Genomic DNA, 15,316 nt, shown 5'->3' with positions numbered 1-15,316 from the left:
TATTGAAGCATTGAAGCCTATGATGCACCGACACGGACACGGACACGGACACGGACACCGGGACACGGGAATTCTAAAAAATGGGGACACGGACACGGACACGGACACGGACACGGACACGGCGGGGGACACGCCACGTGTATATTTATTTATTTATTTATATATATAAATAAATAAATAATTATAGTTTAGCACCCAGAAATTTTAAAAAAAATATAATTTGGCCCCAAATTTTTTTTAAAAAAATTACAGTTTGACCCCCAAATTTTTCAAAAATTACAGTTTGGCCCCCAAAAATTTTAAAAAAATTACAGTTTGACCCCTGCCGTGTCCCCATCGGTGTCCCGCCGTGTCCCTAGCGGTGTCCCGCCGTGTCCCCAGCCGTGTCCCCCTCAAAATTTAATATTAAAATATGGGACACGCCACGTGGCGTGTCCCGTACGTATCTCCGAGGTGTCCCCGTGTCCTGACACTGCGATACTTCGGCCTTTAGAGGTGTCGGTGCTTCATAGATTGAAGCTAGGTAACTCAACAAACAATCATAGAAATCAACACTAATTGTAGCAAATCGCAACAATGGAGACAAAGCGAGCTGAAATCTAACTTGAACTATTGATTCGAGTGCCAAAGAAGGTAGAACAAGGGCCTTTACCACTGTTTCAAGTACTAACACCGAAAGGACATTGCGCAGGTAAAGATCACTGTTTCGAGTTCTGAAATGGCTAAGATGATGTCAGACAATACTGAAAATGGAGAACCCATGTCTGAAATACCTTGTAACTTCAAAATACCGATTCGGTAAAGTTGTTGGACGTCAGGCGAATGTCAAGAAAAGCTGGCGAGGTCCGGCGAGGCCAAAAATCTAGAAAAATCACCAATACTACCACGATATCGAGGCGAATCAAGCCCAGTTAATTTTGTGGTTACCAAGTGAGTTTTGTAAGCAATTGGTCCGAAAAAGCCCCAAAACCAAGCCTAGATGACCTCAGACAACACAAAACCCTGAAAACACCCCTGTTCCAGAGTTGTTGAAGACAAACGAGAGTCGTATGGCGTCGAAAATGGCCGGCGAGGCTCTGGCGAGTATGGGTGATGTTGGAAAGTGGTCAGGACTCAAGATCTGAGTTCTTCTGAGGTCGTACAGCTACTGGGTCTTCAAATACATTGTCGGATAGGTTTGTTGGAGAACAGACGTGAGACGTGAATCGCCGACGAGGATCAACGACGAAAACCAGTCGTTGTTGGTAACCTCAGGTAGATCGTGCGCTCTGATACCATGTAAACTTTGGGAAAAAATAAGAGCCAACCCAAATTAGATTTCTCTCTCTCACACTTTGTATTTATATGGACAAGAGTAAAAGTACAAATATACCCCTAAGTAACAAATACATAACAAAGTGAACCCTAACTTAACAAAAATATCTAACTTCCTATAAGTACCCTTTAAGATCGTGAAAATTCTCATAAGTAATCACTTTTCCTTCAATGGTTAAGTATTTAAAGATACTTTATATACGGACTGTGACACTAAAAGTCAAGGTTGACAAAATTGTGGAGTTGCCACGGGATGATGTCGACAGTGACAGAAATATGTTTGTCATCGAAGAGAGATTTTCTGTGACACAGGCTATCACTGAATGCAACGGTGACACAATGTGCTATCGTAGAAAAAAGATATTCTGTGACGAGTTGTCACTGAAATTATCTACCATGGCAACCAAATGTGTCACCCGATAATCTTTTTTGGTGGGCACACAAGGGTGACAAATGTTTCTTGTCACAAAAATAGAACTTACGAAGTATCATTTTCCACCTGCTTACAAAGTTTCAAATATTTGTATCTTGTGATTCACCCATTAGCAAAACTTATACCACGTAGAAGCAAAATATCATTCAAATCAAATATCCTACTAGTCAACATTCATCTTCCAACTTCAAAACCCTTCAAAACATTCATCCTCCAACAATAAACACTTTAAACTTAATAGCATTTGCGAAATTACAAAACATCCATACATGGTGTATCGAATGACAAAAAAGAACTCAAAACAAGTGTTCCAATTAACTACCAAAAAGTCTTCAACTCCATGTTGGTAACTGCCAAAAAGTAACTCCATCTCAATACTTAGCTGTACAAAATCGCAAAAAAATAAAAAAATGCAATTATTTAACATGTAAAGAGGTGCTACTCTTAATCAATGGAAATACCTTAAATCAAGAGCTGGCCCACGAAAGGCTCTGAAAAAGAAAGAAAGATTTTGCTCCAAGTTGTTATATGATGAATCATGGCATGACCAAGTGAGCTACCCAACCCAAATTTTGATGCCATTCTATATAATATCTATGATGATATGCAACAATTAGAACAAAAGAATGCCAAGCTACTTGGCTAACACAAATATCAGTTTTGAGATTGTCGAATTATTCTCATAATACGTATACAAATCTGTATTTTGAAACCCAACACACACAGGTTATGAATCACAGGGCCACACTATTTGCGATTCATAGGAATTGAAGTCCTAATCCATTTAGAGATTGAAGAACTGCATATAAACCATTATTTCTAGTCTCATCAAACTGCATTCAAGTGAACAAGACTCATGCTTAGGGGAACAAATTTTAGCTTTTTCTTTATATATGGCATGCTTGATAACCTTTCCTGGACAAGTTTGCATGAGATGAGGGAACATGTCCACCCACATGTTCCCCCTCCTAGCCTAGTCTGGTGTTTGTTGAATTAGCTAATAGCATCTGGAGTGTGGTGTTAGATAGTCCCTTCTTCACCCATCGGTTAAGAATACTCCTCCATTTTTCTCTCTCTAACAAAAAATAGTACAACTAACCCAATGTATACCTTATCCTTGTGGACCCCTTTTGTCCCTTATTCACGATCCGTGGTTTCCAATGCTCTCCAAAATATTGAATGTGTCCCTATAGTACTTCCTCCGAATTGCCATAGGGCTACAAGGAATATGATTTAGCTTGCCAAATACGCGAATTAAACTGCCTTTTATACTCATACTTAGCTAGACTCCACATTTGAGCTAACCACGCTGGCAATGGGCAATTGGAGCAGCCTCCCCACAATTGGTCTCAACATCACACATGAATGTCCCACTTGTAGACTGATCCATATGCTAAAATTGATGAGTAAGCAAGGTACTACCCCTTAGATACTTGCTCTGCATTACTTGAACCCTTCAGGATTGTTCAGCATTTTCCAACCTAACTTGGCCTAAAAAGCAGTGTTTTGCCACTTCTTAATGCCCAGGCCGCCTCTGCACTTTTCAAGTCTTCAACATACGTCAACGACTCATTCGACCATCCTCCAGGGCCAAGTCCAATATAGTTGGAGCATAGCTTTAGTCTCTCAAAGATGTGCAAGATTTTCTCTGATATGGATCTTCTTGGACTGATTTCCATACTTTAAGAGTGTACAGATGAAATGGTGTTTGGCATCGATTTGCTTGGTTCTTAGGTGAAATGTTAAATTCCTTGCTAGATGTATCACACTCTGAAGCACACCCGTCAAGAAATCCACCTTTCTCATCAAAGTCTCTAGCCACACAATCTTTTTCGATGCTCATATAATTGCAAAATAGTCCGGTTTTGTTGGTGTTTTCGTTATTGAGAGCCCAACTGATCACAATATTGCCGAGTGTAAGCATATATGTGCTTTCTATCAATTTGTTCCACTAGATCAGAATCAACATACCCACATGATATTCAACCTCATCCCTAGTACCCATGAGATAACTCAAAAGCCACTTGATAATCTTGTCATATCAAATTCATTCGACCACTACCTGAGCACATGTTCTAGTCCATCCATACAAACTCTTCTTACGGACAATATTTTCTTCTCCTGCGTCATTATAGCCATGGGATTCTGCTGAGTCAGCAGATTGCGCTTTTGGATGTTGGCTCTATTTCTTCATTGTAGTGTTTAATCACATTATCTATGTTGATATTTGGTGTGCAAGATAGGCGAGAGTAATCTTAAAGGCCTATTGTTTGTCTTTACTTAGAACTAACTTGTGTAATTTCATTGTGTCCTGGCAGGTTACGTTGTTTATTTCATGTTAACTCTTATTGCTGCTTGTAAGGATTGGGTTTGCTGGTCTCAATCTTGTGGCTTTATTGTGATGGGTATATGTTATCTTCAAGTTGCAACTAGCTATCAATACTTAAGTGCGTTGTTGGCAGAGCTAAATCATGGAATATTCCTTTTGCAGCCTGCCCCAAAATTTTGTTTCTTGCAGCATTTCTTCTACTTCTATCTTTCTGGTATGTGCTCCATTGTTGGAAATTTCTATGATTTATAATTTGCAACTATATAACTAGATTATTGTGGGACTGACTGATTCTGTGCATGTATTTTACTTACACCTGTTCTAACAAAACTGTGTATTTTGAGCTGCCTTTTTTTCCTCCCTCTATTTTGACTTTTTGATTTGCAACATCTGACATTTTAGAGGTCATTGGACTCTGAGTTTAATGGGTTTCTAAGAAGAGCATGAGAGGCGTCATTGCATTAGCATTTAGTTGGTGGATGTGTGACTGCAACTGTTAAAGTAGGAAGAGTGATTATTCATTTTATTTGCTTTTAGTTGTGGAACACATAAAAACTTTTTAAGTGAATGGTGTTAGCCTTTAGGGGGGGAGTTTATAAGTTTCTCCAACTCCTTAAATGTTAGGGTGTGTGGGAGTTTTCATATTTGATGGGTTGAATATGATAGTCCTTTTCTTCCTTTACATGAAAGAAAAGAACAGAAAGACAAGAAATGAAAGAGAGAGAAGTGGGTAGTTTCAAGTGAGATTCTTTCTGGGTGGGTGAAAAAGAGATTTGTTGGAACAAGGTTCTTTGGGTTGAAATATTATCTTGTAATTTGATGTCATTGACTCTACAATAGGGTACTTACTAGCTAAGTCTAGCTGGGTTCTGAAGCTTAAGTGTATTCTTCTTTCTCATTTTTCCAACTTTAGTCTTTATGTGCTGGTTAAAATCACCCTTTTTTGTGGCTTTTTCCTGTGTGCTGCCTTCAGATGCTGCTAAAGTTTCTTTTCTACATTCAGTCTTTAATTGTTAGTAAACCTTTCCCATAAATTTTTACAGTTGTATGCCACAAATTATTTTGTAATTTATACCTCGGCGCTGGTAATGCATGAATATGATGTGGGAAGAGTTAATTTATTGACCTTATCATAATTGGTATCTCCTTCATTCGTGCTCAATTGTCCATATACTGGTTTATTCACACCTTTAGTTCTGTTTGTTTGATGGGACTAATAGTGGAGGATATATGTAGTTCGTTCAGATATGCAATCCCATCTGATTAATAGGTATTAGGTGATCTGATTAATAATACCCCACCTCCCTTGGTATTGTATACCCCACACTTTGTGGTATTATATGTCCAAACACTGGGACCGGATATTTGGTCACCTTAGATGTATAGTACAATCTGATGTTCATATATGGTCTAACGAACTGGCCCATAACATATAACTTCTTTATCTCATTTCTCTTTAATTATGATGGGCACAATGGTACTAAATGGTTAATAATTAACTATATGGTTAATAATTAGCTGGCCGTTGTGTACTATCCAGATAAAGAGAATCTTTCCATAACTCCGGCCATCTCTTATGCAAGTTTCAGCTCATATTCTTGTACCAAGTCAATGTAAATATTCATACTTATCTGTGTTCTTTTATTAGCTATATCTTTCTCAAGTTTGGGGATGGTTTTAGGGTTGACCTCTGCCATCAGGCAAATGATGAAGATGACGAGGATGAGGAGTCTAGTCCTCGAGAAAATTTGTTGGAGAGAGCATCAAATAAGTCACGTTCAAGTACTGAAAGTCACAGAAGATGTTGCTCTTTCCGAGCCATCCATGTTGGAAGCCGCCAAAGGGTTGTGATTTTGGTATGGAAGTGGTGAAAGTTTCATGTATTTATGCTCCTAATATTTAGCAATTTTGATGCTTTTTATGGGGGGACTTTTTCATTCTCTGTGACACTGATAAAAATGGTAATGTTAAACATCTTTAATTTGATAACTTGTTACTTCCAAACAGGTCACTGCATTGATTTTTATTTTAATGATCACCTTCGCTGTCCTTATTTGGATTGGTATGGGAAGGAATCCTATTGATTCGGACCTGGTGGCCCGGGTATGAACTTATTTCCTAGTTAATTGTTTTTTTCCCTGTTAATATTGTTAAGGATTGCCATGATATAGTTTCTTAATTTACTACTCACGGTCAATTAACAAAGTCACTGGTGTGGTACTTGTGGATTCTATGCATGAGAAATGGATTCTAGAGAGTCTGTGAAGCAAGGACAATATCACATATAGTGTGCTCCCCTCCTACCCCCACTTCAGAAAAGGTTACTTGAAGTTGCCATTGGAGTTCATAGAGACACTCTTATAAAGTAGTTTACTCAAGTATACAACTATACAAATCATTGGTTGAGATAAGATCTTGAGCCAATCTGGGAAAACAAAAACAGTGCACGCCTCAGGAGCCTTTGTCGCCCTTTGCGAACTCTGCCTTGCCTCAAGGTGTTTGAGGCATTTTGGCTGCGCTAGGCGTTGGAACCACACACCTGTTAAACACTGCTTCTACAGCTACAATTCGTTTTAGTCCAAGATTCATACAAATTACAGTGTATATGCCACTTATCCAGGACACTTGGATTTCGACATCATGAAAACATTGAAAACGCTTGTTTGAGCTCATGTCAGCCAGCCCTCATATTGACATGTGGTTACCTCCGAGTAGTCTCTATATTCCCTACCTTGAGAGGGGGTGTCATGATGTTGGCTTGAAATCTCCAAGGGCGAGCTGCCGAGCCCTCTGGTTGAACCCAACTGGCCCCCATGGTTAAGCAGGCGCAACCTTGGAGTCCAAACAATCGGACCACTTGGGCTTGACACCCAGGTCCTTTAAACAATGCTCCAACCTCCTCCAAGCGCTGAAATTGATGCATGGCTTAGGGATGCCACTCGTAATAATAGGAGGATTCGTGGATTGGATGGAATTACATGGTCGTTAGGGGGCCTCAAGATCTCATCCAACTGAGGAGGCTTGCACAATAACACCACACACACACACACAGAGTTGTACTTACCTTTGGCCTATTGCAGCTATTTGCTGGTTGTTACTACCCTAGGGATTATCATGCCAACTACGGCTTCGTAAGACAACCCCGAAAATCTGGTAAGCACCTAGAGTGTTGTGTTGAACCAAAGAGTGTGCCACCTGACGTGTCCCTATTGAGTTGGTGCGCCTTGGTACCATTGTATAAAATTTCCCTTACCCCGGAAATAATTCCTCCTGGTTGAGCTCAAAACTAATTCTCTCTCTCTCTCTCTCTCTCTCTCGGGATCACCGATCCCTATTGCGTGTTCCATCTTCCCAAAAGGCACTGTCCCTACTAGTTTTAACACTTGCATGCAGTAAATTTTCTATGACTATGACTTGTTTATTTATTTTCTATCCTTTATTATTCATTACTTATTTTTGTAATTACGTTTGTAAATTTTGATGAAATAGTCAACTCAAGTTCTTTATGGGTCTGGACGTCCGGTTATGATATTTTTCTATGCACGATATCTGCAATTGTTACCGTTGGTTGAAATTAGCTTTATATGGTTTCGATATGATTGTATGTTTTCACCTTTCAAGAAATGCGTGTTTTAGTTTTGTTGCTATTGATAATTTCTCCAGCAATGTCATAATTTCTCCAGCAATGTCATATTGACTGTAAACATGCAGGTATATGTAGATCTTTTTTCCATAGCGATCCTTTTGTTAGGAGGAGCATTAGCATGTTATGGTGAGCATCTATTGTTCTATGTTGTGTTCTTTCCAGCTTTTAGTAATTGTGCATCTCATGTAATGCATTTGTTGTCTATGTGATCCGTGTCAGTTTATTTTATGTGTTCTTCGATAAGAATATTCCTGGTGTCCAATCTGCTCTCATTACCCTAGCTGATGCTACTCTGGTTTACATTTCTTTCTGTTAAATGCTCTTCATCTACTCCATTTCTTCTTTGTAATATTCCTATTCTGTAATCAAACTGTACAAATCTTCTAGCATCATACTGTCAAGTTTCATTCGAGGGCTATAACTTAATTAATTAATTTTGATAGCATAATAAAATTATTTTCGTCTTCCTCTTTTTTGGTCGTGTTTTGCAATTGCTTATTTCAATTCTTTTAATCATACTCAACCCAATGATCTGCGTTAGGAACGTATAACCTTTTTAAGTGAGACTTCCCACTATTCAAGAGAGAATCTATATGATGGCTGGCATAAAGATGAATTTACGTGCAAAATACCTTTGTTAAAGTATCCAACTCAAAACCAATTGGCAATGAGTGGAGAGGCCACCCAGGCTTATATACGAGTTTTGGAGGTTATAATTAACCAATGCGGGATAGCTTAACACTCCCCCGCATGTGCGACTAATGACATGCAAAATATTAGAGAAGTACTATGTGAAATAATATGAAATCGAAAATTTTGGTGACATAATTAGTGCTAATAGAGAAGAAAGTCGAATTCAAAAATGTTCAGGAATTAATCAGTCAATACAATCAAACTCTCAAACAAGAAGAGCTTCAGTTCAGAAGCAGGGTTGGGAGTCTCGTACGAAAAAAGTGAACCTTCTTGTATCTAGGTTCATCTATTAACATGGATGGAGAGTGCAAATTAGTTAATCAACTTAGGTGTGCTTCTGTATGGTGGCTAGGTTCAATAACTAAACATGGTGTGTTTCTGTCATATCGATGGATGGATTCCTACTAAATTGAAGAGAATTTTGTTGCGGGAGAAGTATACCATTGATGTTATACAGTATAAAATTGTGGGTAATTAGGAGACAACACTTAGTAAAATTAGTGTAGCCAGAATGAAGATTTTGAGGTGGATGTGCATTGAGAGTAGGAGAAAGAGTACTAGATATGTAATGCCATCAATTGATAGGGGTGGTGGCGATCAAACATAAGTTGAGAGAAACTAGACTAAGGTGGTTTGGTGGCATAGAACGATGACTACTAGATGCCATAGTAAGGAAAAGGCAGTAAGGATAATGTTATGAAAGTACTTGGGTGAGGTTAAGATTTACATTGGCGTAGATCATGTGGTACAAAATGATGTGAATTTATTGAATTTTACTAGTCATATTGCCCTTGATAGAGAAGAATAGGGAAAAGGATGCATTTCATGCAGGCTTATTCTAGTTCGGTCTTGGATAGTAAACTAATTGCAGAGTTCAACGGTTGATGCCTATAGATTTGTATTAGTTGTGATTGCAAACCAATGCGTGACTCCATTTTCCCCGGTTCTATGAAGAAGTTGGTACTTCATCATTCAGATTCTTTTGTACCTCACTTATCATCTTTGTGAGCCTCCTTGTTAGGTCTAGCTCCGTGACCATCACTTTGTATTCTCACATATCCTTGTCCCTCCATTGTTGCTATTGCCATTCTACAGTTCTGCAGCTTTCATTGATCACTTCTGCAACAGATATTGGAATGACTCAGGTCTCTATTGCTACGTCCTACTCATTTACTAGATTTTAAGGCATTTATGTTGCTCGAAAGTTGGTTCTACCGATATCTTAGGTTTGTGTCGTGACTTTTGTTTTCTGATAAGTAGTGGGGTCATAGTGGATTTATGGGAAGATAAGAAAAGAATCAAGGAAGCAAAAATGCTTTTATCGTACAAGGTTTGTTCTCCTAAGCAATTTTTCATGGCTCTCAAAGATACTAGAGGCAACTCTCTCGCTGGGTTTTGGACATTGCCCGAAATAGATTCTTGCTGGCGCTCTGCGCAACCTCTTAACGGTCCCCAGATTGTTTCTCTTTTACGCATTGACCACATGATATTCTACGGACAACTGTCTTTTGGAGGACTGGGAGAGCTCTAAGTGTTTAAGAAAGTTAATTCTGTTGGAAGTACGTGGAAAAAGTTTTCTATTCTTTTTACTTGTGGATATGAAAATAGAAGAGACTTCCTTAAGCTCCTCCCTCAGTAGTCCAGTGGTTTAGAGCATTTGACTCTTAACTGACAGGCTGTAGGTCCAGACCAAACCGGCTCTTCTCCCTCCTTGTGTAAGGATTCAATCCAGCCACAGATTCCTGCAGTTACCTTGGTACGGCTTGACATTGGAAAGCTAGGGTTTGACAGGCTCCTTGACGAACTTCCGAAATTTCAGAGAATCGAAACAAATCACAGCAAACATGGAAACTTGGTGCAAGGGGCCATCTACTGTTTCCTTGTGCCCGTGATTCCAAAAGGAATTAGAGGTGCTTACCTTCTTTAATCGAGCATTTCACTCTTATCCAACAGGGTGTCGGTGATCTAGGCGAAGGGCCATTCTAGCAAAATGTTGGGGAAGTGGCTGTGATAGCTCAATAAGTAAATAAAATCGCAGTTGTAAAGTCTTGTAGGTGAAATATAGCAAAATTTCAGAGGCGAAAGCTCAAGGCAAGGCAGTTCACCTCTCATGAGGGGAGACGTAAGCGTTAAGGCATAAGAACTACCATAAAAAGAGGGGATAGTGTTTGTGCCATAAAAGACATATGATAGGGTGCCTAGAGACATTATGTGGTGGGTTCTGGAGAGAAAGAGAGTGACCAAAGGGTATATCGAGGTGATTAGAGACATGTATGAAGGTGCTGTCACTACCATTAGATTGTCAGTAGGGTAGACGAGTGAATTTCCAATCACAAGAAGATTGCATCAAGGGTCAGCCTTGAGCCCGTACCTCTTTGTCTTAGTTATGGATGAATTGACTAGACAGTTTCAGGAGGATATACCATGGAGTATGTTGTTTGCAGATGATATTGTCCTCGTAGATGAACCGCTTGAGGTGTTAATACGAAATTAGAAATTTGGAGGGAAGTATTAGAGTCAAAGGGTTTTCGGATAAGTTGGAGTAAAACTGAGTATATGATATGCAAGTTTAGTGGTACTAGTAGTGCACATGAAGGAAGAGTAATGATCCAAGACTAGGAGATACCAAAGTTTGCCCATTTTAGGTATAGAGAGATTGCCGATGATGTGACCCATAGGATCCAAGTGGGGTGGCTTAAGTGGAGGAGCGCTACTAGTGTACTATGCGACAAGAGGGTACCGGGTACCCACAAAACTGTAGGAAAAATTCTATAGAACTGCCATAAGACCTGTGATGCTTTATGGGACAGAATGTTGGCCTAATAAGAAACAACAGGTGAGCAAGACGAGTGTAACGGAAAATGGAAATATGAATGTTGAGGTAGATGTGCGGTAAGACTAGACAAGAAATGATTAGAAATGAAACGGTTCATGAGACGGTAGGTGTAACACCTACAGAGAAGAAGTTGAGGGAAAATAGGCTATGGTGGTTTGGGCATGTCTACCGTAGACCCAGAGATGCAGTAGTTAAGAGAGCGGATATGATAGCTTTGGGTAACAACACTATGGGGAGGGGAAGGCCTAAATTGACATTAGATGCTGCTGTTGTGCGCAAAGATGAGTCTAATGGGTATGAGTGAACAAGTGGCCCTTAACAGAGCTCCATGGAGAAAAATGATTCATGTAGTCAACCCCAATTGATTGGGACTCAAGGCTCGGTTTGGTTTGGTTAGAATTCACAAAAAAACATGTCAAAGCATAAAAACAGAGTTCATTGATATTTTCAACCTATAAATACCCTATGTCAATCTCTCAAATACGCAAAACTCATCCTCTTCGCCCAACTACTCAAAACCGACTTTTCACTTAAACCCGACTCTTCTTTTGCGCTTGCCTCCATCTGGGCAAAAAAGGTGCGAAAGCGTATGCGTTAGTACGCCTTATCGATAGGGCTGCACATGCTCCGAATCGGTTCGGATTCCTATGAATCTGATGTCCGAACTGCGAGTCACGGTTCCAAGAAAATGCAATCCATGTCCAGACCAGTAATCCTATGGTCCGATTCCAATCCGAACCACGAGTCACGGTTTGGTCTTGATTTTATCCACGGATTACATTCCATCAAGCAACCAACAACCAGCAAGGCAGCAACCAAATTCTTCAAGCATTATCCAACATAGCAGATCTTCCCCCATGTTCTCCAACACAGCTATAAATGATACTTCTTCCGTCCCATTTTGTTTGTTCATTTTTGTTATTCATGCCGTTCTTTAAACGCTTATATGTCCCAATCTATAATGTTTTTCATAATTTTGATAACTTTGTATTATAGAACTAATCGAGATGAGAATTATAATACAAGATCCATATTGCATATTTTTGGCGATTCATATTGAAAGATATAGGCGAATGAAAACTGATGCAGACATCAAAAAAGGACAAACAAAATGGGACGGAGGGAGTGTATAGCAACCAAATTCTCAACAATAGAAACCAAATTCTCCAACAAAGCATTATTCAACATATCCAACATAGCATTATCCAGCATGGCAGGAACCAAATTCTTCAAGCATCAAACAACCCAAAAAAAAAAGAAAAGAAGAAGTAGCAATGATATATGCATTCCATTCCCGATTCCAAGTTCCAACATTCATTATCCAAGCATTACATGAAAGCATTACCCCCATTAGGTTTTATATGGACTATATCACATTAAGCTAAAATAGTTAAACTAATTTTTAGCAATATGTAAAATTATATTTATTTACTAAATATCATATTTTTATGTTTTATCAATAAATATCTCATGGTCCGGTTTGGTTAATCCACGTCTAAGAAGCACGGATACGGGGAATACGGTACGATTCGAATACGCGGATACGTGATTTTTTCAAAAAGAAGGATACTATAAGTTAGGGGATACATTGGATATAAAGTAAATAAAAAAATATTACATATTTAATTTTTAATTCTTAAAATTTCATTAATGATTATAGTTTTTCATTACACAAGTTCACTATTTCACATGCCGAAAGAGATATATTTACATATAGTTATATATGTAACTGTATCTATATAGTTATAGTTATATGCATACAGAAAATTTCAAATAAGGACCTCTTAAAATGCGGACTCCCCTTTTCCGATCGAATTTCGATGATCCGAGCCGCTTAATGTGTTTAGAACGTGATTTTAAGGGTACTTGCGAGATATAGGCAAAAAAAAAAGTCTGGGAAGGGCTTGATTTGAGCTGTTTTTTATTGAACCGTTTAATAAAAAACTGTTCGGATAAAGCCCTTCCCGGTCATTTTTTTTTTGCTGATTTCTCGCGAGTACTCTTAAAATTACTTTCTGATCACATTGAGCAGCTTGGATCATCAAAATTCAATCTAGAAATGGGGATGTCTGCATTTTAACTAAAATGAGGGCGTCCTCATTTGAAACACGGACTGTATATACATATACACACACAACGAGAGAGAGAGAGAGAGAGAGAGAGAGAGAGAGAGAGAGAGAGAGAGAGAGAGAGAGAGTTACAAGGTTGTGGAGAGAGACGAGAGACGAGAGAGAGGATGTCGTCGGTGTGTTTCTGGTGTCGATTGGTGGGGAAAAAAGAAAAATATAGTCCTAATTGCAATTTAAACCCATATAGTTTAATTAATAACATATTTACCCTCGCGCATATCTGAAACGTATCGAGATACCAAAAAATAATTCTAAAAGCAAGATACTTTAAAAAATGTATCAGATACATATCTAGAGCGTATCTGAGAGTATCGGTATCCAATATGGATACGATACGTGATACGGAGGCCAAAATAAAGTATCCGTGCTTCATAGATCCACGGTTTCTAAATGAAAATCTGTGGAACGATTCGTATCTCACAGTTTTCTAATTTTTGAATTTGTGTCTAGACCATTAATCCATTGATTCAATCCAAAACGTACAGATCAGATCGGTTCGGACCGGATTCACGGTTTGCCGAATTTTTTGAGCATCCCTACTTATCACACTTTTGACGGATGGGTGAACGGAACACCTTTGTGATTCTCTGCTTAAAAATCAATGATCAGGAGTGTTTTTAATTACTAAATATTCCATACATGTGTGTTTATATTTTTATGTATTCTCCGCTTAAAAATCAATGCTCAGGAACGTTTTTTATGCTCCTCGCCTTAGGGCAAGCCCCGGAATCCTTTTTGAAAAATATGGGATTATAGTAAGTGATTGCAACATATAAGTGGAACTTATGTGACCCTTTCGTGCGAGGTCACCTCTCTGTTTTATGCCATCAGAAGAACTATAACCAAGCAAGTTAATAAGCCAAAGGAAATAGCAGAGTCTGCGAAGCAAAGCAAGAAAACACCATGCACCTACAGGCCCCTAAGAGTTTGCACCTGAGTTTTTACCAACCTCAGTGACCTGCTCCCAAGAGTTCCCAACCTGGGGTGGGGTTTAGGTAGCTGCGCCATGCCGGCCCCCTGAGCTGCCTCTGCCGGACCTCAGGAACTCAGTACGCTTGCTGCTAACAGAGACTTGGTACAACAATGCTGCCTCCACCACCTTTGCTTGCTTAGCAGGCATTCGAGGGTGGAACACCTTGACATGTTGCTTTCCTTTGTTTGGCTGCCCGGAACTGGAACAATCACATCTTTTGTCTTATTGCCTTCCACTATGAGATACGAACTACTTCTCATTGACAACCGCGTAGGGGTAGTAAGATCCTTTCAAGTTCTTTTAACAATCTCCGAACAAGTAAGGTGGAGTGGAGAACAGACGGAAATAGCTAATTGGCTTGGGCGATTCTTCTTGTTGTTGCAGGGGTAGGTTAGTAGGACGTTCTTTTGAGTTTCAGAGGTGAATCATCATATGGACTCCATCCCCTTGAGTCAGTGACCAAACATTGAAACTAGCCGAGCCCCAGGTAGGCATAGATCAAGAGATGCGTGCCTGCGTGGAGCTCGATCTTTTTGCTAATGCCCGGGAATCATTTATCCCTTACCTGCAAGTCAAGAACAATTTCTCTCTCCTGTTGATTGAGCCTGTTCACGCACCATTCTGTAAAAACATTAAGCAGCTCCCTAGGCAGAAACACGATTTGTCTTCTACCCATCTCTGATCCGCTCCCTAAAATCATTGAGATGGAGGTCAAAATTAATTTTTTCCCTAGACCAATCATGTTGGGTAGTGTTTTATTGGTTTAGGTATCCTGTATCTTATGTATGAAGGTTTGCCAGCTCTCATCTTCTCTTTCGATTGCATTTTGCTTAAGTATCCTATTAATTTTAATGACAAAATCTCATATGCAGGACTCCTATTATTTTTGAAAATGAGGAAAGTTAGATCTGAAAGAGCTTCTTCCGAAGTGTGGAAGGTATTAAGTCCGTTGTTTGGTATTAA

General features: G+C 39.2%; 1 protein-coding gene across 4 annotated transcripts in view; it reads left to right on the top strand.

The window, feature by feature from the left end:
- The window catches only part of LOC131315145 (tobamovirus multiplication protein 1), a 39,973-nt gene that overhangs the window by 14,934 nt on the left and 9,723 nt on the right, over positions 1 to 15,316 (top strand). For 2 of the 4 annotated variants that reach the window (XM_058344248.1, XM_058344231.1), the window contains exons 4-9: positions 4,066 to 4,152; positions 4,239 to 4,290; positions 5,758 to 5,932; positions 6,084 to 6,179; positions 7,788 to 7,848; positions 15,226 to 15,290. In XM_058344248.1, coding sequence (XP_058200231.1) covers positions 4,066 to 4,152; positions 4,239 to 4,290; positions 5,758 to 5,932; positions 6,084 to 6,179; positions 7,788 to 7,848; positions 15,226 to 15,290 — 536 coding nt within the window. The remainder of the gene's footprint in view (positions 1 to 4,065; positions 4,153 to 4,238; positions 4,291 to 5,757; positions 5,933 to 6,083; positions 6,180 to 7,787; positions 7,849 to 15,225; positions 15,291 to 15,316) is intronic. The other 2 variants (XM_058344257.1, XM_058344240.1) reach the window with 1 other exon arrangement.

This window comes from Rhododendron vialii, chromosome 2a (assembly GCF_030253575.1).
Source record: "Rhododendron vialii isolate Sample 1 chromosome 2a, ASM3025357v1".
Lineage (NCBI taxonomy): Eukaryota > Viridiplantae > Streptophyta > Magnoliopsida > Ericales > Ericaceae > Rhododendron > Rhododendron vialii.
The sequence above is the reverse complement of the archived record's forward strand: the minus strand, read 5'-3'. Positions and strand labels throughout refer to the sequence as shown.